The sequence below is a fragment of the Pyxicephalus adspersus genome, chromosome 5, assembly GCF_032062135.1.
Source record: "Pyxicephalus adspersus chromosome 5, UCB_Pads_2.0, whole genome shotgun sequence".
NCBI lineage: Eukaryota > Metazoa > Chordata > Amphibia > Anura > Pyxicephalidae > Pyxicephalus > Pyxicephalus adspersus.
In genome coordinates, this window is record NC_092862.1 from 75346268 (window position 1) to 75373020 (window position 26753).

A 26753-nucleotide genomic window follows, 5' to 3' on the forward strand; every position below is an offset into this window, starting at 1 on the left:
AAAAAAAAAAAAAAAAAAAAAAAAAAAAAGCTTTAATTCCTCACATTTTTATGCAATGTTTTTGTTCAACCCACTGAATGAAAGCTGAAAGTCTGCAGTTCAGCTGCATCTGAGTTGTTTCATTTAAAATTAATTGTGGTAATGTACAGAACCAAAATTAGAAAAAAAAGTTGTCTGTCCAAATATTTATGGACCTAACAGTATTCCCATTACATACTGATAAATGTCAAAATATCTAGGAGCCAACAAAACGTATGCCTATTGTCATCATTTACGGACCAGCATTTTCTGCTAAGATATTACATGCTCCTTTATTTCTAAAGCTCTCCAGTAATCAAGTATATAATTTGGTTTTCTTACTTACATTTGAAAGAAGACTTTCCACTGAAATATTAGAAATCTGACTGAAATTCTCAATGAAGTTCCTTGGTGCAGCAAATACTCTGAGAACTTTCTCATCAGCTCCAGATACAAACTGAAATCTTCCAATCATGGCAACACACTGCATGTCATAGCCATGAATCTGAGGACGTGCAATTTCATGCCAGGTTATCTGGTAAAAACAGAGTCAGAGTCATTATAAATTTAAAAAACAATACAGCACTCAACTTAAAAAAAAGTGCTCCTAAACTTTGCACATTATAGCTGGCCACAAGCTAGCCGATGCTAAATTTGGCTTGGGCATCTAGGCAATATGAAACAGAATAGTATTCGTGCATATGCAGAATCCTGAATTTATGACCTTTTGTCATAAATTCCTATTAAAAAATAGCACAGCATTTGCCAATAGGCTACTGGATGTATATCTGCAGTGTAAGGTCCTTTGATTGCTAGTCTCAAGCAAGTTAATGGGATTACTAATACACTGCTTACTGATTTCATTTGATGGCGGTTCCGGCATGAAGAAACAAAACTGTGTCTTTACCAAAATGCATCCACATAGTGACAAAGAGAGCAGGCCAAGTAATAGTAATTCAGCAATGGGGAAAAAGATCTGCTGCCGGGAGACAAGCACTTTGCCCAACAGACTGCATTTTCTGAGCATACAGTTCAGTTTCTCTTTAACACCAACATTGTGTTTTTAGAGAAGTGTTCTACTTTTGTGGGTCTCTAAAAAGAGAACAAATATTTAAAAGATGTGTGGTTTCTGACAGGTAAGCATGTGTACCTTCAAACAATGTATTAAAATTCTACATTTATTAGAAATTAAGTACAAATGCATACTTTTTGCAATCATTAGTACATCACTTTGTACATAGATACACAAATGCACACATTTCATTCAGCAAGAGCAAAAAAATGAAATAAATCATTCTATCGTTCCAGATAGCCTGTAAATTCTTTTTAGTACATCATAAGGAGAAAGTGAATATATGCTAGCTACTTAGAACAAACAGAGAGGTGCTATATGGCTTAGCAATCCACAAACAGGTTGTTTCAAATATTGCTGCACAAACCACTTCATGCTGCAGGCCTACAGAGATGCCCCTTTGGATTGTAAAAAAAATCATGTCATTTTTTCTTTTTGGAACTCTCTCTCTTTATGCCATCCTGTTGCCTAGCAACAACTGAGCTCTTTCACGGACTCACTGAATAGATTTTTCCAGCATAAAACAGTTATTCAACACATTATTAAAAATAGGAAGCTAAATGTTTTTTGTCCCCCCTAGCAGTTGTGGGGAAAAAAGCAAAACCTTTAAAAATACAGGATACAATTACAAAATAAACGTTGTTTATTTTAGAAAATGGTGTTCAAATTTAACAATGAAAATAAAAAAAGCCTGCCCTGGATGTGTATTAACACTGAAGCCTGTGGCCCCAAGCAGCCACCATGTAAACAAGACTTCTACTTCATTGAGGCATAAACACCAGATGAAAAAGTACCAATGGAGCACCAGAATATTGTGTCTAACTGAGAAAGCTTTTCTGTAACTGTAACCTACAGGTGTCCAAGCAGTTTTGTATCAAAGATCAGAATCATCTGTCCTTTTTTTTTTTTTTTTTTTTTTAACAGCAAACCTTCAGTATTGCAAGAAAATATAACAAAGTTAAATACAGGTAGTCCCCGGGTTAAAGACATCTGACATACAGACAACTACAGCTTGCTAGTGTGCAAAACTGAGGCTGGATGGGGCAGTTTGCATGACTTGCAGAAGAAATAATTTGGGAAACACATCTGAGGTTGTGGGTTATCTTAGGAGGGTGAGCTCTTAATGCAAGCCTTTTGTAACTCTTTAATGACCAAAACAAACCCTGCAGTTGTTTCTTTTTGCAAATCAAAGCACAGCTTGCTCCAAAAGAAAAATCATACCTGAAATCAGAATTTTCACTTTACAAAAAAGGGTAGACAACGCTTTTATGCAAGGTAAAAATTCTTTAAAAAAAAAAAAAAAAAAAAGAGTTTAGCACCACCTTCTTATTCTCGATCGTCTAGGCAATCTAGAATGAATGGGAGCGCAAAGCCTCCCAAGATATCTATGACACGCATCCAGGGAGTCTCTTGGATGGTCCTTTTCGTGGTGAAAAAAAGTTTGCTGATCTCACGCATGCGCAGTGAGATCAGCAAATTTTTTTTTCATCCTACATCACCCGATCTCACTCTTGGGTCTAGTGACGTAGTATGAGGAACCCGGAAGAAGAGACGAATATGGCAGCGTCCAGGGCGGTTGGCAGTTTTTAGTTTGGTTCCTTTTTAATGAATGTCTAGGCTCCATAAAGTTTTTTTTTGCTTTGCTCACAGTGAGGATTTTTACAGTAACTGACACCACGCTGCCTAATAATATGTTGAGACAAACATCCGACCTGATTGCATTTAATAAAATAATGTACCTCTTTCGACTTACATACAAATTCAACTTAAGAACAAACGGTATATGTAACCCAGGGACTACCTATACTATTTGCAATTGTATTCCAAGCCATTCAACACTATAAAAAGGAGTAAAGAAGCCAAAATTATTGCACACCTCAGGTTAAATTTTCCTAGATTTCCCATCACTAAAAAATGTATATTATTGGAAAAATATGCACACATCATCAAATACCTGTACATGCCCCTTTCTTTTCCAAGGAGCAAACAGCCTGGTTGTCTGATCCGTACCAACAGTTACAATAAATTCACCATCAGGATCCCACCTCAAACCCTGCACACTGTTAAAATGTCCAGAGATTACGACCATGGGAATCCATTCATCCTAAAAAACAAAAACAAAAAAATAAAATAAAAAACAATACAATACTGGTATGAAATTATCTAACAAATTAAAAATACAAGATTACCAATCAGTAGGTTGAGGATTTGATTTAGGGTAAATTAGGCTTAAAATGTCTATAAAGGCCACAAATACAAATTGCTGTGTAGGCATCCTGACCCTTATTATTTAACACTGGAGTGAATGAAGAAGTGCACATAGACATTGGAGTCAACTAATAGATTAGTAAGAATTTAGAAATGTTGTTTAATCGCTAAGCATTTACACAAAAAGCAGCATGTGACAGTGGTGTACACAGGGCCACTTTTTATTTATATAAAGTGAAGTAGCATTGCCCGAACAATGAACCATGTTTAGAAATGATGCAAGCAGCTCTCTGTGAAATACTGCGCACATTATTGCTTAATGTTTCAGTAAGTGTGACCTCAAATATAGTCGAAGGTAAGCACTAATGGATTAGTGGTCATATACTGCTTTTATTTGTTGACCATTTCCTTCCAAACCCTTTCCATTCTAAAATGTTGATCTGTATGCTAAAAAACACTGCATGTTTTATTCATAAGCTGACATCTGCACAAAAAGCGAGGTAAAACACATGCCTTACATAGAAAGCACCTTTGGTCTTTGCAATTAGACATGACTGAAATGTATTGTAGATATTAGCATATCTGTGTCTCATTTCCAGCAAATGATGTGGTAATCAGCTTAAAGTGATATGCAATTTAAAACTCAGAGCAAAAAAAAAAAATTCACCCTTCAGGAGGGCAATTTTAAACCTTTTACTTTATCATGGGCAAACAGCATGGGGAAAGGTGCAGGGCATAAATAATGAAATGGACTGAGGCAGCGATGTATAGCAGCATCATGTTGCCTCAACAGCAGGCAGCTCATAAGTTTTATAAATAAAATAAAGAAGTGCCAGTTGGACTTCTGTTGCAATCAGCTCTAATGTGCTGCAATTCTGATTGCCATCTGCCCTGTACTGATTAGCATAGCTTCCCCACAAAAAGATGATCATCTCAGTACAGAATAAATCACCAGTCTAGAGGAGAGGTTGAAATGCCCCTTTGTCTTGTAGTTTTAATAACTAATTAGAAGCACTTTGGCAGTGATTTTGCCAAGTTTTTGATTTCATGAGTCATGCATACATATATTTAGGAGACTTTGGGTGGTAAATAAGTACCATTTACAAGTCTACATAGATATATTTGAAGATTTTAAAACAATACACAATTGTAGTTTTTTTTTTTATCTTTACAATAAATCTTTACAATGATTTGTCCATCATTATGACCGGGCATAAAATAAATATTAGGAAAAGGTTACTATTTTATAATCGAATTGAGTTTTAATAAACCTTGAAAAAACCTTGGATATCATTTTTATGTTTTCATTTCCAGCAAGCAGGTTGAACATATTCTCTAAGCAATTCCCTCTATGTAAAAAAAATGCACGCTAATATAAGTTCAGCTGTTTCTTTTAAACACCAAACAGGTGTGAGACATCCCTATCCCTGGCTTTTCTGCTCGGAACATCAAGCAATAAAATTGGAAGTATCATGTGAAAGTTTTAAGTGTGTGAGTGTATATATACACACACACAAACACACACACACACACACACACACACACACAGACACAAGTATTTACCACAACAAACCAATTTTAGGTATTTTTAAGGCACAAGTTACGGCATGGGAACACACATTTATCATATTAAAAACTTAATGTATTATTTCTTTAAAAATTCAGGAATATGTTTACTGTAACAATAACATTATTCATACATTCAGTCTCACAAAGTGTTTGATGCATTTCGCAACACAAGCTTACTCAGGACTGATGCCACTGTTTTCATGTTTAGGATCATATCTACCAGTTATTGTAACCAAAAAATAGCCACAACTGCCACTGCAGTAAATGACTCCCCACACACACAGCTCTGAAGATCCAAGCAATTCAATAGATTCTAAAAAGGGAAGGTGCCCAAGAAAAACTTTCAATACTAAGTGCAGCAGGATCAGAAGATCTACATTCAGTGATGATTTTGTTTTGCATACCTTGGTTGTATTGAGTGGTTATTTGCGTTATTCTTGACTTTCAATCAGCTTCAACTAGTGTGGTCATTTTCCACGGATAAGGCATTTTCGCCCAGAGAACTGCCAATTACTGATTTTACTTTCTTGTATTCTCTGTAAACCCTAGGGATAGTTGTGCACAAAAATCCCAGCAGATTACCAATTTCTGAAAAACTCAGACCAGCCTACTCTGTACTAACACTTCAGCAGGTCGCCTTTAAATTATAGATTCCTAATTGGTTAAACTTACTTTTGCCCTCCTAGAGGATTAAGGTCCACAATGAAATGATGGCATAACACAGTTGCTGCAAATATGTTGGTTGCACATCCATGATGCAAATCTCTCATTCCACCACATCCAAAAAGTGCTCTACTGAATTGAAATCGGAGGCCATTTGAGTGCAATGGCCATGACTGCCATGTTCAAAAAAGTCAGATGATTTGAGCTTTGTGTCATAGCACATTAGACCAGCCTGCCTGGCACCAACAACCATGCCTTGTTCAAACTCATTTAAATAACCTTTCTTCCCCTTTTTCATGATCGGTTTAAACTTCAGAAGTTGTCTTGAAAAGGTGTAAATGCACTACCATTTGAATGGCTCCCTAGATTTTTTGCATTAACAAGCAGTTGAATAATAAGATCAGTATAGAATGTAATGCACTAAACAAAATTTATCCTACCTGTTTATTTGGATTCTGATGCCACATGTGAAGAGCTCCATGGAATGCATGTGCAACAATCATTGAATTCTCCGGCCTAAATTGACATCCATAAAATCCCAGTGTATTGCCACCAACTTCTCCAACACGGACCTTTGTATTTAAAAGATAAAAGTTACATGGGCTTTAAAAAGGGTATGTAGATCTTCAACAAGGATTTTCTCTTATTGTTCTCTTTGTTTTGTTATCATACCATTTTGTTAACATACCATTAAAAAGGTTTGATTTGAAGTGCAAAACTTACCATTGAACACAGAGATGTTCTGTGTTCAATAATGGCCTTCTGTGTTGTCCCAAGTAAGTCTACATTTTTTAACCCTTCCAGACCCTATGTTGGGACTACAGAATGATGTGCCATTCTGTGGTATATTGAACATACAACTCAAAAGGGAGGGCATGAAGACGATGGCGTATCAACAAAAGAATATGAATGTCCATTTGATATTAAACAAGTATGAAATAATCCTCCAAAGCTGCTAAATAATTTTCCAATCTGTATTCATTGAATTTGTTTAAAAGTAATATTTGTTTATACCACAAAAAAAAAAAAAAAACAGCTGTACATGACTTTGTTAAAATGCAAGAGTCATACAGGAGACCATTTAAATATGCACCTTACCAGTAACTTGTTTTGCGGTTGGTGTCCACTTTCCATATGAAAAAAATGCATATAATATGATAGTAATGGCACTTTAAAAACCTTTACAATTTATCTCCTTTACAGTTAACCTTATTCCTTTCACGGTGGCTTGCATGGTGGTACCGAGCAGAGCTTAAGGACCTGCTAGTGTTCACCAGAGCAACATGAAAGAAGTTATGGACATCACTACCAACAGGTATACCCAAACAGACAGGCAGCCATAAAGCTAGTAATCTGAACAACAGACAATCTCAAAGTCAATAACTGGCCAAGGGTTAGGACAAGCAGTGTAGGGACATAGTCAGGAAGAGCAGCAAAAGGTATGTAGGAACACAGGAAAATAGAGATAGATCACTAAAACACACAGTCACAAGCAGGAGCAGCAGGGGTCTCAGCACTAGTGTAGTGGTGGATTGCTCAACTGCCAGGATACATGCTGCTACACCTAGCCAACCAGGAGAGCCTTAAAGGAACCCCTTATAGGTAGTGACGCTGGTGCACTAGGCTAACTTGGGGGTAAGAGCAGAAGCGGACTTGGGGGGAGTACTGATTTGGAGGCATGGTAAAAATGACAGTATATATTCGTAAATATACTGTTGAAGCCAGAGTAAGAGCTCTTTATTATGTTTGTTTTATTTTTTATTTTATTTTTTTTAACTTCCTTTTTTGTTTTTATATAAATGGGTTGCATGTCAAAAGAGCAATACTTGCAGGACAGTAGAAAATACAGTTTTTAGTATTCTTGCACAGAAGGCTTTTTAATAGATAAACATACCCACAAAGAAAGATCAGTATAAACCACAAAGCAATTATGCCTAGTTGCCCTGTCTACCACTTTTAGATCAGATAGCCTGCAAGCAAATTGAAATTGAGCCCAACAGAAATGAAACAACTGTCCTTGTGTGTTTGCTCAGACATGACTGCACAATATATTCAACCAGGCAACAGACACTGAACAAACACTGAAAATGGAAAAATTACATTAATTAAGTGACCCTTAGGGACGCATCCTTTATTGATGGGTTAATGTTTTATCCTTGAAAAGATCCTAAACCTATCTCACTGCACCAGAAAGATTGCCATGCACCAAAAAAAGCCAAACAATGTACAATTTAAACCAGAATGTAAAGCTGCACAAAAGGAAACAGAAAACCTAGATATAATACTAGACATTTAAACTACGGTTTGTATGTATCAATAAGTCTGCTCATAAACAGGGTAATTTTTTTCTTTTTTCAACTGTCTGGTAATCTAGTGACCTTTGTCGAGACTGGACTGGCGTTAACACGCATAATAAATCACATATTATGGAGGTGGGTCATTGACAAAACTATAAATATTTTTTTCGGGGGTAGGGTCAGAAGGTCGTTTATATAAAGTGGCGAAACCACTTTTTGTCAAAATACATGCCATTATATCCATATTTATTAAAGAGGGATATGTAGGAGTGGTACACTAATGCTACATTTTTCTAGTGCCTGCAATGTGAACAGGCCGAACTGAGCTACATTGTGGATGCAAGAAAAGAATGGCTGAGTTCAAGTAAATGGAGGGTCTGATCACCAGAACAGAGGTATTAGGGTACTTCTATTCTTTATTTTCAGAAAGTTTTTTTGCCTGGAACAAAACCTGTGCCTTTTTTGATAAAGTAGTGAACAAATTTGAGTACCTAATTCAGCTAGCACATAAACGCAAGGTCTCCAGAATGTTATGGTCTTTGGGGGTTTGGCCTGCATTTCCGCCAAAGGGTGTCAAGCTCTGTATATGGACCCCAACGGATTTGTGCAATATACTGGTTATCACTCTGCTTACTTTCTGATCTGAAGAAGCAGCAGGCAGGGATGTCCCCTATCACCTTTACTATGTTTTTATTAATAATAAACAGAGTGCTCACTTTTGATTCACTTAGGAGAGACTATCAAGTTCCACCCTCCGAAATTTTTTAGTAAGCACAACACTATGTGCTTAGTATCTTAAAACGTGGTCTGGCACACCCACTGTTGAGCAGGAGAAGAGGAAATGATGTAGTACTTTAATAATGAAAACATGCTGGCCAGGCTTAGGAAGAGAAAACTGACATGAAAAACTTTTAGGAAAACCTGGGAACCCTGGATTAAGAACCATCTTCCAAGAAACTTTGATGTCACGCTACTTACCATGTAGCCGACCCACGCCAACATTTTCCTCTGCACCTGTGTGTATAGAAAGTGGTTGACTCCTCATCCTCCGTCGTCCATAGTCTGAACAACCGCCCTGGCGGATCCACGGAGGATGGACAACGAATGATCCTAATGCAAGGAAAGGGGGAGAGCGCGCAGCAGGGTGCCCCTCTTTAGTTCTCCCCCTCCCCTCTACATAGAGCAGAACGGTGTAGCATGTACAGCATTTGCTCATGCATTGTGCAGTCCTTAGTCGTTGGAAAGGATTGTGAAAGATGTAATTTTTACCAGGTAGTTATTACTTTGGGCAGGCTTGATTTTCTATGCTCTGTGCCATTATTGCTGTTAAGATATTTTTTGTAACAAGGTGTACCTGGGCATTATATGCTCTGTACTAAGCTTAATGCATTTCTTGTCTTCATAGGTGGTAGTTTCAACTTTAAAAAAGTTGACGGTACATGGGATATGTGCTTAGTACAGCATTTTTAAGTTAGAGAGAATAAAGGAAAAATAAATTAAAAAGAAAGTCTGTGGGGAAAAACAACCAGTACAACAATGAAGGTAAAAAGTGAAAAGATATTTTAGTTGAAAGAGATTTAACAATGGCCTATTTAACATTTTTTTATAGCAGTCACATACCTGTCTGTCCCTTTCTGCAATAATGTCCTTCCTCATCTAAAATTTCAACATGTGGTACTTCAGTTCTGCTTTAAGTTCAAACTAAGCAACTTTGCACATGGCATGGTTTTTAGCACCTAGTGGGCTGGACTGAGCATTTCAGAAACAGGTAATCCGCTGGGATTTTTAGACACAACCAGGGAATGGAAGATCTTGTTCTAAAATTTTTATAGCAGAACAGCCAGACTGGTTTGAGAGAAAGGCAACAATAACTTAAATAACCACATGTTACAATCTATGCATAGAGAGGAGCATCTCTGCAAACAAAGGGATGAACAGCAACAATACCGTGTTTCCCCAATGATAAGGCAGGGCCATCAAATAAGACAGCCCCCCCTTTTTAGGGAAAAATGAAAAATTCTTCATGGGTAAATAAGGCATTCCCCTGAAAATAAGCCCTAGAGCATATTTTGGCCTTCCAAAAAAAATAAGACAGTGTCTTATCATCGGGGAAACAGGGTACTAAGGTAGGCTGTTGAATTTAAGCAATGCTCAATTGCTATTGGTTTTGAAAGGTAAAATCATTTAAAACCTCTTGCGAAAACTGCTCGTGTGAACATTTTCTAAGACTTATGAACCCACATGAAACAAGCATCACTTCTGCCTAATCAATAAACTCGTCACAGTTCCAACACAGAGCTACTGGTGAAGCAAAGAACGCAAGGTCAAAGTTTATTTATTCAAATGAAAGAACATAAAGTATATAGAAACTTCAGAATCAAAAAAAGAATTCCAGACCAATCAATGTATGGGTTTGTAAAAAGAAAATTAGGTCCAATGCAAACCTTTTAATTTATTGTGTTTTAACCTGTTTTCAGGGTTGGCTCCCAGCAGAAGATCTGTTTTTCAGCTCCCCTGATATAATTAAAATAGGTTATAAGCTCACAAAATGTTTTTTGATGATCGAAGAGGATTTTAAATATGTGACAATATAACGTATGGCGTTTTGTTAAATAAAATCTGTCCACATAAAATATCATGCTCTGGTGCTGATGTTACGTTACATTCCGTATGCTCATTTTTTATCTAAGCATCTGTATGGTAATGCAATGATTTCACGAAATCCAAACTTTCCTAAAGCTAATGCCAACCTAAATCTTTAATTTGACGGCTGCTTCGGTGTTAACATTGTTTAAATAACTGATGAGTATCTGATTTTGATATGTCAGTACAACTCCATCAAGCTGAAATAATGTATTACATATAGTAAGTGTAGAGAAGAAAACAGCCTTTTATGCTTTACACTATTTAAGCTCTTTGCCACTACGCCTTTTTTTTTTTTTTTTTTTTTTTTTTAACAGCAGTATATATTTCACTGTAGGAAACAGATGAATGGCTAAGTAGTACATTCTAAACCCCTTTGGTATTGACTGGGTTAAAACTAATGCAATTAAATGCTTCACCTCACAAGCTAATGGACATTACAAGCTTAAACTCCATAAAGTACACAGACAGGCACTGGGTATGTGTCATTAGCTACTGTTTTGTTCTAATAAAAAATGTGGTTACCCAGAAGAGAGAGAGAGAACCTGAATTGTAAGAAACAGCAGTATGGATACCTAACACACAAAATGATCAAACCTGGTATCCCCATGTACATATATAACCTACACAATATATACATATACCCCCTTACCCCACACACAGTATATATATATAAATTTATCCCTCCATACCACACAATATATATATATATATATATATGCAATCCCTATTTAATGTACAGCGCTGCGTAATATGTTGGCGCTATATAAATCCTGTTTAATAATAATAATAATAATAATAATAATAATAATAATAGGTTTATTCAGCTAGAAAAATATGCTCCACCATTACATAAAAGCAACATTTACATACTAAAAATATTTGAATTAACCGAATGACATTTCTGTTATGCTAGAAACACCAATAAGGGGTTTGAGTTAGTAAATTCATATTCTGAAAATGCAGGCTGTTCTGCGACAAAACCAACCCACTTCCTTTAAATCTGTAACCTAAAAGACAAATAAGCAGAGGACACATTTGTGTCACTTTTTCAGATCTTCTTACGTAGGTCCCCAAGGGAGCTAATGGGCTAGCATAGCAGACAGCCAATGTTAGAAATATAAGTTAGAAACTGAAGCTTTGAAACTAGCTGGGACATTGATGCTTGTTTCTTACTAATCTAACCATAATTGCCGATTTCCTTACTGCAAAAACCTATTTAAGATGGATCTAAAATCTGATAACAAAAATGTTATTTATTGCAGCTTACTAGTCCTTATTTGTAGTGGCTGAATTATTTTCCTTGTTTTGTGTTTTTGTGCACTTGTTTTGTGCACTTTTTTTGTAGACATTGAAAAATAGCCATTGCTCATGTCACAGAACTGTTTTTTCTTGAATATTCCTTTGAATTGAAATACAATCTCAAACAACTCATCAGCTATATCCAACTACATTCTACGGAACATCTTCCCTAACGTAATGGTGATGAAGAGAGAGAAAGTTGTAGTGGAAATCAGGGATGACAACACTGTTTCTTGATAGAAACAGCACAAGTAATTAGTGTAGCTGCTTGCCAGGCAAGTCCTGCCACCACAATTAAAGACTGGCATTCTGTAATATTACATATTTGTTGTAGGGTTTAGATACACCAATTGCCAACTATGGGAATTGGTATACACAGGCCTTTATGTGGGCTCTCATGGCATAAGAACAGACCTTCTGGTACTGATAAATAAGGGTTTAATTTATTCTGATCCTCTTTGCTGTGATATGTTCAGAAGAATCATGGGAATAGGAACCATCTTGAAAAGGCAGTTTGAGCCACATTTAGCACATGAGAAATGTCTGCCCGTATAGCAGTGGTCACCAACCTTTTGGCGCTCACAGACCACTAAATGCAGACTCTGGATTGCGCATGTGTGGGGAGCCATGTGTCACTCAAAAGGGGAAGAAACTTCCCCCAGAGTGCCGTCATAATGTCCGAACCAGCCCACTGCCCTGAGCTTGCAATCTGTACAGGAAACATGGTCTGTGCGTCCCCCCCCCCAAACAGGGTCCTTCTCCTAACCCCCACTGGGGGGTGCACTGGCCAGAGCCACGGCCCACCTGTCAGACGACTGCGGACCACTAGTGGAGAACCCTGCTGTATAGGACTGGCCAGACAGTGATGTGGTATAAGTGCACAGAAAAGTCTCCAAGCAAACACAGTTCAAAGCAACAATAAGGCATATAAAGAGTAATAGCAAAACTTTTAAACTAACACATTATTATTATTAAGGACCATTACTTCTTATTTTTAAAATATCTAGGTATATGGTGGAAGTCATTACATATGAAATAAAGACATGTACCACATACCTGTTCCAGCCATACTCCAGACTCCTGGTCAGGTTCCCAGAGGATCATAGTTTTGTCCATTGATGCTGATAACAGGCTCATCGGTTGTACTATGCTGCCATCTAGAGGATAAAACACAATACTGCCGATCAAGCTGAATGTGCTGCTGACACATTGAAAAAATGCTTTAAATAAGACAAAACACAGAAAAGATTTGAATCATAATAATGTTCTGACTGTAATTTATTAGTGCATACAAGCTATAAAATCCCTTTGCAATTTCTCTGTTCTGTTTTGCCATGTGCTTTAAAAGTGAAACATTTTGAATGTATTGCAAAGGATGCTTTCATCAGGTACAGGTATCTAATACAGTTATAATCCCTGTAATAGGAGGGAGCACTTTGCTTCCAGCAAGGAAAGCAGTGAGCAGCATAGTAAAGACATCAACAAACCTCAGTCCAATCTGCTAAAACTTGCAGTGAGAGGCAACACTACTTGAAATGCACACTGCAGACATTCAGCTATGAGACTGGATGCAAAGGAGTGCCTAAGCTTCCATTCATTCCAGAAAATACACAGTTATTTTTAGGAGTAATTTAGGAAAAAAAAGAAACCATTTCTACAATAACTTTTCCAAGTAAAATTTCTACAATCCCCCCCCATAGCATATCAAATCTAAACCTTTTAAATATAGGTCTACTTAAAATGCAGGGATAGTTGGTAGATATAGGCCAGACAAATATACATGCAGTAATTTTGACAAGGTAATACATTTACAGTAGAAAAAGAAGCCTCGAGTCTAACCAATCAACAGATCAGTATGAATATCGACCACATTTCTTCAGACCGGAATGCTACATAAGGATCCTTACAGTTATCAACAGAATTATCCAAAGTATCAATTAAAGTGTTAGGGGTTATTTGCAAAAATTCAATATTCCAACAACCACAAAGTTGAGAGCAAAAGAAAATGTAATCATAATATTTAAATTAACTTTTATCACAATCAATTTTTTCAAAGGTCCAAGCTGGAGAATTTTAGGATGCACCAAGAGTTGATCTTAATCCAGTTTGTATTTCTGATGACTGAACATGGATACATAGGGTAAGAAACTTATTTTGGATTGGATGATGTTCAAGTGTATGCTTAGGCTGTTATGTGCAGTGCAGAGGCTTTTACGTGTTACCATTCATTCTAAAGAATGTGTATAGTTTCAATACTACATAAAAAATAAATAAATAAATAAATAAATAAATAAATAAATAAATAAAATAATAATCACCCCCCACCTCTCATTTCAATTATAAATGTGCTGAAGTGTAGTAGCAAGATTGGCTGTATGTTACCTTTCATGAAAGAAGGCTGCCAATGAATAGCGTAGACAGAATTTTCATGGCCTGCTAGCACACTCTCCAATGTTACTGCGTACGTAAATTCTGAACCTAAAATGTCAAATTCACAGGCATCAATTAATAGATTTGAATCAAGAAATGTGGAGCACAATAAAAAATACAGTTTAAAAAAACATATGTTTATTTATTTAAAATTCAAAGCTAGCACAGACAAAAAAGGATTACCAAGTCCTATATTTTTGTCTATGGAAGAACGTACATATATACACATATATATTGGAAAGGTTTGTCCAATGGCTACTTTGCATGCAGATCTCCCTCTCACTGTCAGGACAAAAACAAGATACTCCACCTTAGTCAATACTTTGTGCCTAAATTTTTAGGCGCATGTTAAGGAGTCATCAGCAAAGTTATTTGCCTGAGAAGTCACTGTCTGCCTTCATGTTCTACTATACTTTATAGACAGATTAACTAAGATTTGTAATGTTCATTTGCACCTGATAACCACATATAAACATTTAGATAGACCAGAAATAATATAGCTATAATATGCAATAGGTAAAGTTCATGTTAAAAAAAAAAAAAAAGGAGTACCGACTAAGCCTGAACTCTTTTTTACCATGATGCAGTTTTCTGTATGGCTCTATAAATTAATTTAAGACAAAGTATTGGTCAAACAGTGATACAGATATATTATAATAAATTGTGAGTAACTTGTAAAAAAACAAAAAACAAACATACATTAATATATGTGGTTTCACAGATAAAAAGTAACAAAATTACATTCCCAAGGACTACAAAAGAGAAACATTGAATACATTCACATTGGATTATCATGAATAATGTTCCCTCTGTCTGCAGAATAAAAAAACAACATTCAAGGACAACCTGGATCAAAGACCAGATCTAATGCCACAGTTATTTCAGATGTTCACAAAACTAAGATATTGCATCTGTATTCTTATTCCATACAGCAGAAATATGTTCCTGTAACTTCCAGTCCGTCAGATAACACAACAGTAAAGCTGAACATTAAGGATGAACATCAGAAAGATATCTAAACACGACTTAATTTAGTTATGTATACGTGCAGGTATTATTAAATATAGAAGATGTTTAGCTATGTAATCTTCTGCAAAGAAGGGCGCCAACTACAAGAAAGAAAGACAGCACTCTGACCCAATTACAGCTCTTTTTATTTGAACAGTTAAGCTTTAAACCTGCAAATGAACCTAAACTAAACAAATGTTGAATCCAGGATAACAATAATAATGATGATATTTACTTTGTGTGTACAGTAGAAAGATAAATCATTAAAGCAAAAACACTTTGCTGTGCTGAAGAACCCTAAATAATGTAGATAAGTTGTGCTAGGTATGCAGGCATAATGCTTACTAGCTATGGATGAAAGTGATTTGTAATAAAAATAATTACATTTCAGTTAATCAAGGCAGCGTTGGCCCCTAGTGTGTCAATGACTTTGCATGCATTTTTCTCTACATACCCACCAGTGAAACAGCATTTATGTTTTATGTAAAGGTGTTTTTATCAGCATATAACTTCCCTAGAGTAATATGCAATAAAAATAGCATTTTTAATTTCCAACCATGTTCTTCAACAAAAACAAAGAAACAAAATGACAAGGAGGTCTTTTTTTGGATTTAAAATGATTACCAGCCTGTAGCACAGCACACTGGAGAACAGTAGAGCCAACAAGCACATAATCAATGTGACATGAGAAATATTTCCCATATGAGTTGCAAGGTAGAGTATCACTTCTGCGCTCTACAGAATTACAATGACTACTTCAAAAGACCAAACTATTCTTTTCCAGGATTACAATCTTTTCTCTGACAAAGGAGGTGATTGTGCTGCAGAAGAATCAAAGCTGCCTGCAAGTAAATTTAATGTGCGATGGCATGGTGGAATCAAATCATCTTCCCTGTAACAAACACAGAGATATTTTTTCTTTATATGTGTATTCTAGTGTTGAACAATTTGAATGATTTCTATGCCAACATAGACTACATTAGTAAACCAAGATGGCAAATTCCATGATTAAGGTAACATTTTTCTATTCAGTGCAGATAACAATAACCCTTTGTATAATGGACAAGAGGGTGTTTCTGCCTTTTTTTTTTTTTTACTGTTCCTAAAATTTTGTAAACTTGCTTCTAGATGTACAAACGACAAGTCAAAAATCTAAAACCTTAGACAGAGTTACACCTTTCTGCAAAAAATAAAACGCCATTCACGTGAACTAGAAAACCTAGAAAGTGAAATACTCTTTGACCAACGTGAACCCAATCCTTGTGACCTGCAGCAATTTCATTAACTCAGTCAGGGAGCTTATCAGACAAATATAGTAGTTTCTTTTATTAGTTTCTATTTTAGTGTTGAAGAGCTTCATTGGGAAACTGGTAAAATGAGAATGTTATTTACACGTGGCTTTACGATGGTTGTAAAATGTGCATGGCACCGGAAATTCTAGTGAAGATATCAAACAGTGAGCTAGTATGTGTTTCAACAGATACAATGCAAAACAAACAAAAAATATATATAAATATATATACGCATATACACACGATTCCTAAAACGGTAAGTCAGCCAAAGACATCTCTTTCTACTACCAGTATGCCTCAGTTTTATAGCAAAGCAGCATGAGAATGATCAAAACAGCAAAAATTCTATTTTCTTTCTTGTCATTTAAGGGACAAAGGCAGATTGGCAGAGAGACTCAGTCTAAAAAATATCCAAAGGAGGAAAATTTCCTTTAAAAAAACTAGAGCAAAACAGATTGATGGACAAAAAGAATGGAAAAAAACTACCTTAGATTTTAAGTCCTCAATGGCATCTTGTCCTGGTTCAAAACCAGAAACAGTTTCTTTGTAGGATAAAGTCACCTGTTTGTTGCCATTTACTGCTTCCCTGTACAGATAATTGTTGAAGTTGGGAGGCCGGGGGGTCCACATCTGGCATTCCCCATCCATGGAACACCTTAGAAATACCTCAAGCTCTGCTAATGAACAGTATATGCTGGACAACATCCAAACACTGATGCAACGTCTTGACTCTACTTTGAATGAGAACCAAAAGAAAAAGAAGACTTCCATACTCATGGGACACTAGTAAAACTGAGGCATACTAGTATTCCTAGATATAAATAACCTCCCTGGTGGTATGATTGTTCTGTATTTTTAAATGTCAAACCAGTACATTTTACATTTAAAAATACTTCTAATTTTTAATTTTCCTGCCAGTCCCGCTCCCCCCGACCCACGAATGCCACCCACACACACATCGCATACTTGGCCGGCATCTGCATCCCCTGCGCTCACATGCCAGGATGGGAGGTTAGGGGACACCGATGCCAGGCATAGCCAAGGGGACGCCCATGCTGGCAGGGCATCACAAAGTAGACCTGGATTCCGGGCCGGCATCGCTGGAGAACGCGGCAGGCTCGTGTGGCTTGGGGTTACCACTTTCTGTAAAGAAATTTCACCCCGAGCCATACCCGGGAATACCGCCAGGGGGGTAAGAATGTCAATCAAAAAGACCTCGTTGCTCAACTTTACAGTGACTTACCTTCTTCTTTAACTGTAAATATATTCTCTTTAAGCTTGAGATCATTTTCTTCTATCATTTCATTATCAATTTTGAGAGATTCTAAAGAAGTCTTCGCAAATATCTTCCAAATACGGATTGAGGAATCCTGAGAACAACTTGCAAGATACATATCCTTCCCTGAATAGAAAAAAAAAGCAGGCCAAGTTAAAATTATTAATGGCTAGATTTAGGAACCAAAATGACATTAAGGTGAATATTTGCCAAGCTAACAAATCTAGATACCTAAATACAAAAAGCCAATTTTTATATAAAAAGACAAATTCACAAGGGTCTTTCCCCAGACAACAATTACCAAAAAATACTATGACTTGACAAATAAAGATCAGTGCAAACATTTCATTTGTTTATACACTCCATGTGCTAACCTTGTCAGTTTTTAATGGGGCCCAGAAATAGAAATAGTACCGTCTACGAGGCAGCATTCTGAATCAGCAAGAAGCAATGTAATGCTTTAATCCCTTCTCGTCCACAATCTGGATATAAACCTTCCTCAGCACAATACTAAGAATGTGTTTATAAACGTCATCCCTTTGACAGCTAACGGCCAGCACTGTGCCCAGCTGCTAGCTGCCAAACCCTAAAGTCACTTACAAATTCAGTCCTTTCTAACATCTGGGAATCAGCCAGTTTGCTTACTGTTCATGTGCTCATTATGTCAACTAACAGTAGCTTCAGCTTAGAGGCCATAACAATAATATTATATATATATATTATATATATCTCCTCACAAAGACACCTTTTTTGTGTGTGCATTTTACATTTTAAAAAGCACATGGTTTTATATACCTGCAAATTAATGAAAAAAAAAGTCATTATTACCATCTAATGAACTGACACATACTGACATCGGTATTTACAGTTAATGGATAAAGAAACTATGGATGAAGTTAAAGCACACACACACTGAGTTTTCACGGCTGCTAAGGACTGTTCGAGATGTGACATGAGAAGAAATGATACAGGCGACAGTGTAAAAACGTGCACGTTTAAAAACAACTTAAAATGTTAGTTACTACTAACAGCAAACAGATACTCAAATTTTAAAGCATTGAACACGGCACGAGGCAAAGCCAAGAATATAATTTAGTTTCACAATGCAACTACATAAGGATGAGCTTATCAGGCAGAGACTGGAGTGATTAGAAGTCATTATTGCTACTATTTCATCCAGGTAAGCCATAAGCAAGGTTATATTAATACAAAATAAGAATTCTAAGTGAGGTAAGAACTAGGTAAATCTGGTCATGAGGTACTACATATATTAAGGGTCTCCAGGGGCTGCACCCATCCATAGGGTGAAAAGTCCAATGAGATGGCAGCATTCAAATTACAAATGTCATCACTTTTGGATATTTATATATGCAATCTTTTATAAATATCCAATATTTCCAACATCCCATATTTAGTAAACAGTCTTGGCACCAACAGGTAAATGTGAGTCAAGATATTCCAGGTTCTCAGGTACTCTTGAAACCTAGACAGCTAGTAGCAGGTGAGGGTCAGACAGCCGATCAATGTCACTGTAGGTGGGCAGCAGTAATGAACAGTTCCATGTAGCGCCTGAAAGCAAAAACAGTGAGGGGAGATGCTTTTCTGACACCCTTTGGCAGCATAGAGAAACACAAAGCATGCTTACATTACAATGTCACTGCTCAAACACACATTAACTTCTCCCACAGCCATATCTAGGAGTAAATGGGAAATGTAAAGGTGCCCAGTGTTTTATGAGAACAAAACATCTTATTGTTTTTAGGCCTCTCTCAGAGAGAGTTTTTAATGAAACTGAAACAACACCAAAGAATCCTGGAAATCACTCCACACTTAAACCTATAACTAAAACTGTGCTTGGATAGTGCTCAAGGCCACTTAAAGACTGTCCCCTGCATCTTTCAGTCTAGCAGGGTCTGAAAGAAGGTCAGGCTGATGAAAATTACACTAGAAAGCTGCAATTGTCCAACCAACCTTTGATGCAATTCAAGAGAGCATTGAAAAAAGAAATAAAGTACATCCACCCTAGGACACCAGCAAAGAAAAATTTTTGGTAGTATAAGCGACAGAAAAAATAAGACTCTTTCTTCTTGTTCCTTAACTGATGGGAAAGGTTTTCCTTAAAAGCAGATTGTATAACCATATCTAAAATACAATGGATTACATTCAGAAAGGGTAAGTGTAAATTTTATTTATTGCACAGTCATGCACTTTTGCTGATCCTTTCCCATTTCTTTAAGTGAACAATCAAATCGAGGCTGCTATCCAATTGTGTATAGATAAATAAAAGCTGTTGCTGAACATAAACTATTCTAGGTTAGTGGCCCTAGGAAGAAAAACCCAGTAATAACTCTTGTAGGTCAATATTAGGAACACGGAAAAAGATTTCACTGAATTGGCATTCTAAACGAGAGATGCTTGTATTAGCTCGTTGCATTAACAATTTCCATCCCCTTTCCCTGCGGTTTTACTGTTAATAGCAAGCCCAGCAGAATTTTGCTGGCATAGAACTAAAAGAAACTACTCACTTAACAAGCAAAGAGCAAGAAAAGCAAGATGGATAAATGAGAAAGTATGCACTGCTGACAGCATTAGCAAAAATGGCATTTAACAAAAATGAGAGAGGAGAACAAGCAATATTGTGTCTTAGCAAAAAGTTAAAATTAAGGACTTTGCAGGCACATGATTAGTTTTAAAAGCTGTTCTGTAAAAAACAGAGGTTTGGGGTCAATAATGTATATGCTGAACCAAGCCAAACTATCTCCCTAAAAGGTATCAAGAGGAATCCACTTATAGACTGTGAAACAAAAGGCAATACAGTATACAGAATAGCCTTTCTTTATGCAAAAGAAAAAGAAGAGAAGTATAATAGGGTCTAGAACTCTTATCTAGAAAGTTACATTTATCAAGCCAATTGTCGTTTACCTACCTACTAAGTAAAGCATGAAAACAGGGATTAAAAAAAAAAAAAAGTTAAACTACATGCACGTTTGATGACTGTCGCCCGAGATGAATGGGCTCAACAACTTGGGTGAAAATCTGACATGTGTACAGTGGTCCCGTGATATCATTCATCAATCAGCTGCGGTAGATTGATGAACAGAGAGAATGGTAACTATGCATTTCTATAAAAGAGATTACAGTGGAGTGCTGCTCACCCAGCCTTCCCCTGCCATAAAACAGAACAGAACTGTCTGTACAATGCTCATTAAATATTGTGTCACTGGAAACAATCACATTTAATAAATAACCACATAGAAGAGTTTCTGCTAGAAAATAATATTATAAGTGATAGTCAGAATGGATTTAAGAAAGAGCGAAGTACGTAAACAGGTAGACAGTGGAATAGCAGTTGATACTTGGACTTGTACTTGGACTTTGCTAAGGCATTTGACACTGTACCCCACAGACGGTTAATATGCAAGTTAGGGTCAAAAGGTTTGGAAAATTCATTTTGTAAATGATAAGAGAACTGACTTAAAGACCACTTCCAGAAAGTAGTGATTAATGATTCATACTCTGAATGGTCTAAGGTTATTCGTGGTGTACCCCAGGGTTCAGTGTTGGGATCTTTACTGTATAACATCTTTAAAATGATATAGAGTTTGGGAATAAAAGTACCATTTCTGTGTTTGCAGATGACACCAAACTATGTAATGGAATTAAGTACATACAGGATGTCTATAATCTACAAGCAGACCTGCATCTACTCTTTGACTGGGCCGCCAAGTGGAAAATGACATTTAATATTGAGAAATGTAAAGTTATGCACTTAAGGGCTAAACGCATGCTTCAAACTGTTTAGGGGGAATACATTTTGGGGGAGTAAGAAAGAGAAAAGGATCTGGGGGTTCTGGTAGATCATGGACTATATAACAGCATGCAATGCCAAGCTGCAATACCTAAACTTAGTAAAATACTTTCTTGTATTAGAAGAGGAATAGACTGCAGAGATGGAGACATTGCCCCTGTACAAAGCATTGGTCAGACCACATCTGGAATATGCAGTCCAGCTTTGGGCACCAGTTAACAAAAAGGACATTGAGGAATTGGAGAGAATGCAGAGAAGGGCAACTAAACTAATAAAAGGAATGGAGGAGCTATGAGGAGAGATTAGGTGAACTGAATCTATTCTCCCTTGAGAAGAGACATTTAAGGGGGGATATGACCACCCTGTATAAATATATAAATGGTCTATATAGAGAACTTGCTTCTCAATTATTTGTTTTAAGATAATTCAAAGGAAAGAGGGGACTACTATAGATTGCTTTAAGAAAAAGATGGATGCTTTTTAGAAGCACAGAATTTAACTTGGTATTAAAGTAAAGATACCAGACTGTTGATGCAGGGCACATATGATTGCCTCACATGATCAGGAAAGAATATTTTCCTCCTGCTGGGGCAAATTGAACCATTTTTTGCAATTTTTACCTTTCTCTGAATCAACTATATCGATAGGGTTGTTATCTGGGATAGATTTATCTCCCTTGTGGTTGAAATTGATGGACTTATGTGTTTTTTCAACCTAACTGTAACAAAAGATCTTTCTAATGACAATCATGTGATGCTTATCTGACGTCTATATGGAGCTATATGAAGGTATTTTTGATGGCTTAAGTCTGTTTTTTTAAGTCCTGCAGTGACATTGCTTTTGAATTTCCAGCAGCCTTGTCAGCCTCTCCAATTCAGCTGTGAAGCAAAGCAGGTAAGTAGACGAAGAAAACATCGTCCACTTACCTGTTTAAATACTTCTTAGAGGTGGCTCACCTTAAAAATAATCATATATAGATTCATACAGGGAGAGGAAGGAAAACACATTCTACTCAATTACTATGCAAAGCAAATTCATCAGCAAAAATATTGTAGGTCAGAAGCTTTGTTACAAGAAGCAAGGGAATGGTGGGAGATTTAGGCATATACTGGAAAGCAGGTTCTCTTGAGACATAAGAATACTGCCAATGCTCATTCACTGCTCAAAGAAGAAGTTCTATGAATGATACAGTAGGAGAAATAAAAGAATTCTGGAATATGTTCAAAAATTCTAAATGAAGTTCAAAAAATTAAATTATGAGGAAAATGAATTCATAAAATTAAATGTTTGTATGAATAGAACGCAGTGGTAAATAATCTGGCTATAAATAAAAAAAAAAAAAAAATAAGCAGTGCTTTACAGAACATCAGAGAGCAGTCAGCATTACCAGAGAAGGAAGAACGTACCATTTATGGTAAACTCTACACCTCTCACCCAGTCTTCATGTCCAGGAAGAACTTGTATCTTCTGAAACTAGAATGAAACACAAGAAAATGTTATATAATTTTTAATGATATAATTAGTAAAGTAGATGGCAGAACATAAAGTCATTTAAGTAAAGAATTCTGTGAGTGTACACTTTGTATGTACATTTCTGTAAATTGTAAAAATGTTAGAAACATATAAAGAGACACTGTCCCCTTGCCTATGCTGGGCTGGTTTTCTTAAAATACTGAAAACACATATGTCATTTGCACTGTACTAATGTACAAGGAACAGTCACAGAGGTGCAAAAATTGTACATGATGACAATGGAAAGGTCAAAACTAGTTAAGCGGAATAATGGAGAAGAGTTGTAGCATCATGGGACTTATTGTACAGCAGAAAAAAAGCAGTGGGGAATAGGCCAAATAATGGTTTTAACTTGCCCCTAGAAAAAATGATCAATAATCCACTGCAGTGCAGGAATGGGAGTTGCTGCAAAATAAATTTCAAGACTCTCTGCAGCACACAGCTTTAAAGAAGTTATGTTTTTTTGGAAAACTGTCCAAGACATCACTTTTTAGTAGTCATTTCAAGCAACACACTCTACATAAAGGTAAACAATAATTACAGAAACATGATTTTTGTTTTCTCTATTCAGTAATTACAAAATGATAAGAAACTGCCTTATTACCTAAAACTTCAAAATGCAGACTATAAATGAGAATTGTTTTTTGCAACAGTTATCAAGGCAGAACTAATGTAGTTACCGCAACAGCCATGAAAGACAGCAGACGGCTATACATCAAAGATGATAAAAATAATGTTCATTTTTACAAGAAAACCATTACCAACTGTGAAAGGAATAACTACCTGCCCATCCTGTTTAACATACAAATGAACCCGACTGTCATCTCCTCCACAAGCTAAAATGGCCACTGGAAACAAAAGAAAAAAAGTCAGGAAATTTCATTAAACTAATATGATAAATTCAGAAGGGCACTAAGAGAACTGTAAACACTTCCAATGTTTTATAACCATTTTGAATGTTCATTGGCCACACTTGTTCCCTATGCAATTTTAAGGGTCTGTCTCTCAAGCATTTCCTGATGCTGGACACCTCTTCATTAAAGGCTATCATGATTGGATGTGTAATAATGGCCATCACAACAATTACCCTGAAGGCTTAAGAACATTAGGACAAGCCATGGCCATGGGATGTAAGAAAGTATAAATTGTGAAATTTTCCCCCAATATTTGTAAATGCATTCTGAACACATGCAATACAAAAATTAATATGGCTCCCAATATGTTTACATTTTTTACCATAAGGGCAGGATCTGACCCCCAACTTTATAAATTGCACCACAGAGCTAGTTCTTAAAGCACCAGCTTCTGTACATTAGACAGCTGGAGGAAGTGAGCAGTATAAAATTATTTGGTAAATCCTGACATTTTTTTTAAGCTGGGTAGGAAGAAATTGTAGATGGGTGGCAAGCCAACTTATCAGTAACCACCCAAAAAATTGCCAGGTGGTATGCCTGGCTAAAACGGGGCTGAGAGAACACTGGGATGGAGTAGAAAATATGCTACTAAGGCTGATACATACTAGTTTGATTTTCTCCTTCTTCCCAAGGCAATATCAATATCATAATTAGAATAATCTATTACTTGACCAAACTTTTAAATTTTCCAACAATAACATAACGCCACTTCTACTTACCCCCAGTATCAGGTAAAAAGGATAAACAGACACCCTGTATAAATCCATTCCCAAAGGACAAGGTTTGAAGACATTCAGCTTAAAGAAAAATCAAGATTAACATTTTAGGTGTTAATAACCTAAGTAGTAACTAAGCCTATAAATAAGTATTTTTTATCTGCCATCACTGCAAAATCCTCTGTAAATAGTACCTACTGTGTCAGATTTGAAATGAACAAAAAAAAAAAAAATCATGTTGGGTACGCCAGTAAACAGGCAATCACTTCCAAATTTCTCACGGTACAGGAATTCATAAACTGCATGTTCAGACTGAAACGCTTCAATCTAGTGTTTACTCGCCAAGATTGAATAATACAGTACATAGTCATGGGAAAAGGACTGTACATCTTCTTTCCAATCAATCAGTTTGGCAATCAAGACATACCAAATATCATTTATCAGCTAGCAGATCTTAAAACTATGTAACCTCAAATTACATAGCGCTTCACAAAGTCCATAGTAATGTCATTAGCTGTCCCTCAATCTAATGTTTATTAATATTATTAATAATATATATAATAATAATAACAATAATGTCCCTACCATAGTCATATGTCTTTATTACAGATTAAGGTCTATTTTGGGATGGCAATTAACTTAACTGCATGTTTTTGGAATGTGGGAGGAAACTCAGGCAAACACAGGGACGACATACAAACTCCTTGCAGATAGTGTCCTGGATACGATTTGAACCTGCGAACTAGTGTTGCAAAGCAAGAGAGCTAACCTCTGAGCCACTGTCCTGTCAATATTTAACAAAGACCAGGTAAAAAAGCAGAAACACTGCAAAACATCTAGTACACCCGTACCACTTTCATAGGAACCAAGAGGGTAAGTAGCAGCCAGGTGCTGCTAATCAAATGCACTTAACTGGATTGTGACCACCACTACCAAAGCAGAAGTTTGGGTAGATTGCTGATCTGGATCATTCAGGAGTATGTTAACACAAAGCCAAGGAGGAAAGACATCAACAATTATTCCAGAGAAGCAATTGTTTGCTGCCCTTTAATCTTGGAGTGTGAAAAAGTCCATTTCCAAACAATAATATCTGTAAAGTAAGAAGGATTATTCACAAGCGGCAAACACCCCAAACAGATGCAAGTCTTCCAAAGAATGGCTGCAGCAGCAAATTTACCCCAAGGTCAAAATGTGAAATGCTCAGAGAAATTGCAAAAAACCCAAGAGCTACATCTCAAACTCTACAGGTCTCAGTTAGCATGTTAAAACTGATGACAGAAAAAAAGGCCTTACAAGTAAAGCTCATTTGGAATAGTTGATACGGTGAAAAAAAGCCTCGTCTCTCATGGCAGCATGGCTTAGGTTTGCATATTTGCATCTGAACAAACCACATGACTTTGGAACAATGTCCTTTGGAAAGACGAAACCACAGCAGACATGTTTGACCATAACGTACAGCATCATGTTTGGCAAAAAAACCTAAAACAGCATAAACCCCTCATACCAACTGTCAAGCATGGTGGTGAAGGGGTGCTGAATAGGGCTCGTTTTGCAGTAGGACTTGGGCAACTTGATGTCAAAAAGTTGAGCATGAATTTATCTGTATACCAAATAATATAAAGAGGGTGTACTTTCTTTTTTAATGACTGTATGTGACGTTATAAACAGGGCTGTGGAGTCAGAGTCAGAGACAATTTTTGGTACCTGGAGTCAGAGTCGATAAAAATGTGCAGACTACGATTCCTGATCAATTTAAATTATAATAAAAAAAAAATACAGCAAGTTCAAATGTCCTATTTCACAAACAATAGTCATGATTAAGTACTTCTCTGATGTAAGACTAAAGCTCAGTGCATAGTCGTATTTCTACTAGTGTGAAGTTCAGCGGAGCTATTACACAACCTGACATTCACATTATTGTAATCGGGATTATGTAAATTACAAAAAGTGTTTTCATTTTATTTCAGATATAATGGGTTTAACAAGTTCATTTGAGTGTAAACAAGTGTAATGATATAGGTGTAG

At 36.5% G+C, this 26753-nt stretch overlaps 1 protein-coding gene across 1 annotated transcript in view; it reads right to left on the minus strand.

Moving 5' to 3' along the window:
- The window catches only part of ELP2 (elongator acetyltransferase complex subunit 2), a 53265-nt gene that overhangs the window by 14736 nt on the left and 11776 nt on the right, over positions 1-26753 (minus strand). Inside the window, exons 5-13 of the mRNA XM_072411883.1 lie at positions 24732-24809; positions 23882-23946; positions 22993-23059; positions 17746-17904; positions 14155-14250; positions 12829-12929; positions 5971-6102; positions 3045-3194; positions 365-553 (exon numbers count right to left, since the gene is read on the minus strand). Coding sequence (XP_072267984.1) covers positions 365-553; positions 3045-3194; positions 5971-6102; positions 12829-12929; positions 14155-14250; positions 17746-17904; positions 22993-23059; positions 23882-23946; positions 24732-24809 — 1037 coding nt within the window. The remainder of the gene's footprint in view (positions 1-364; positions 554-3044; positions 3195-5970; positions 6103-12828; positions 12930-14154; positions 14251-17745; positions 17905-22992; positions 23060-23881; positions 23947-24731; positions 24810-26753) is intronic.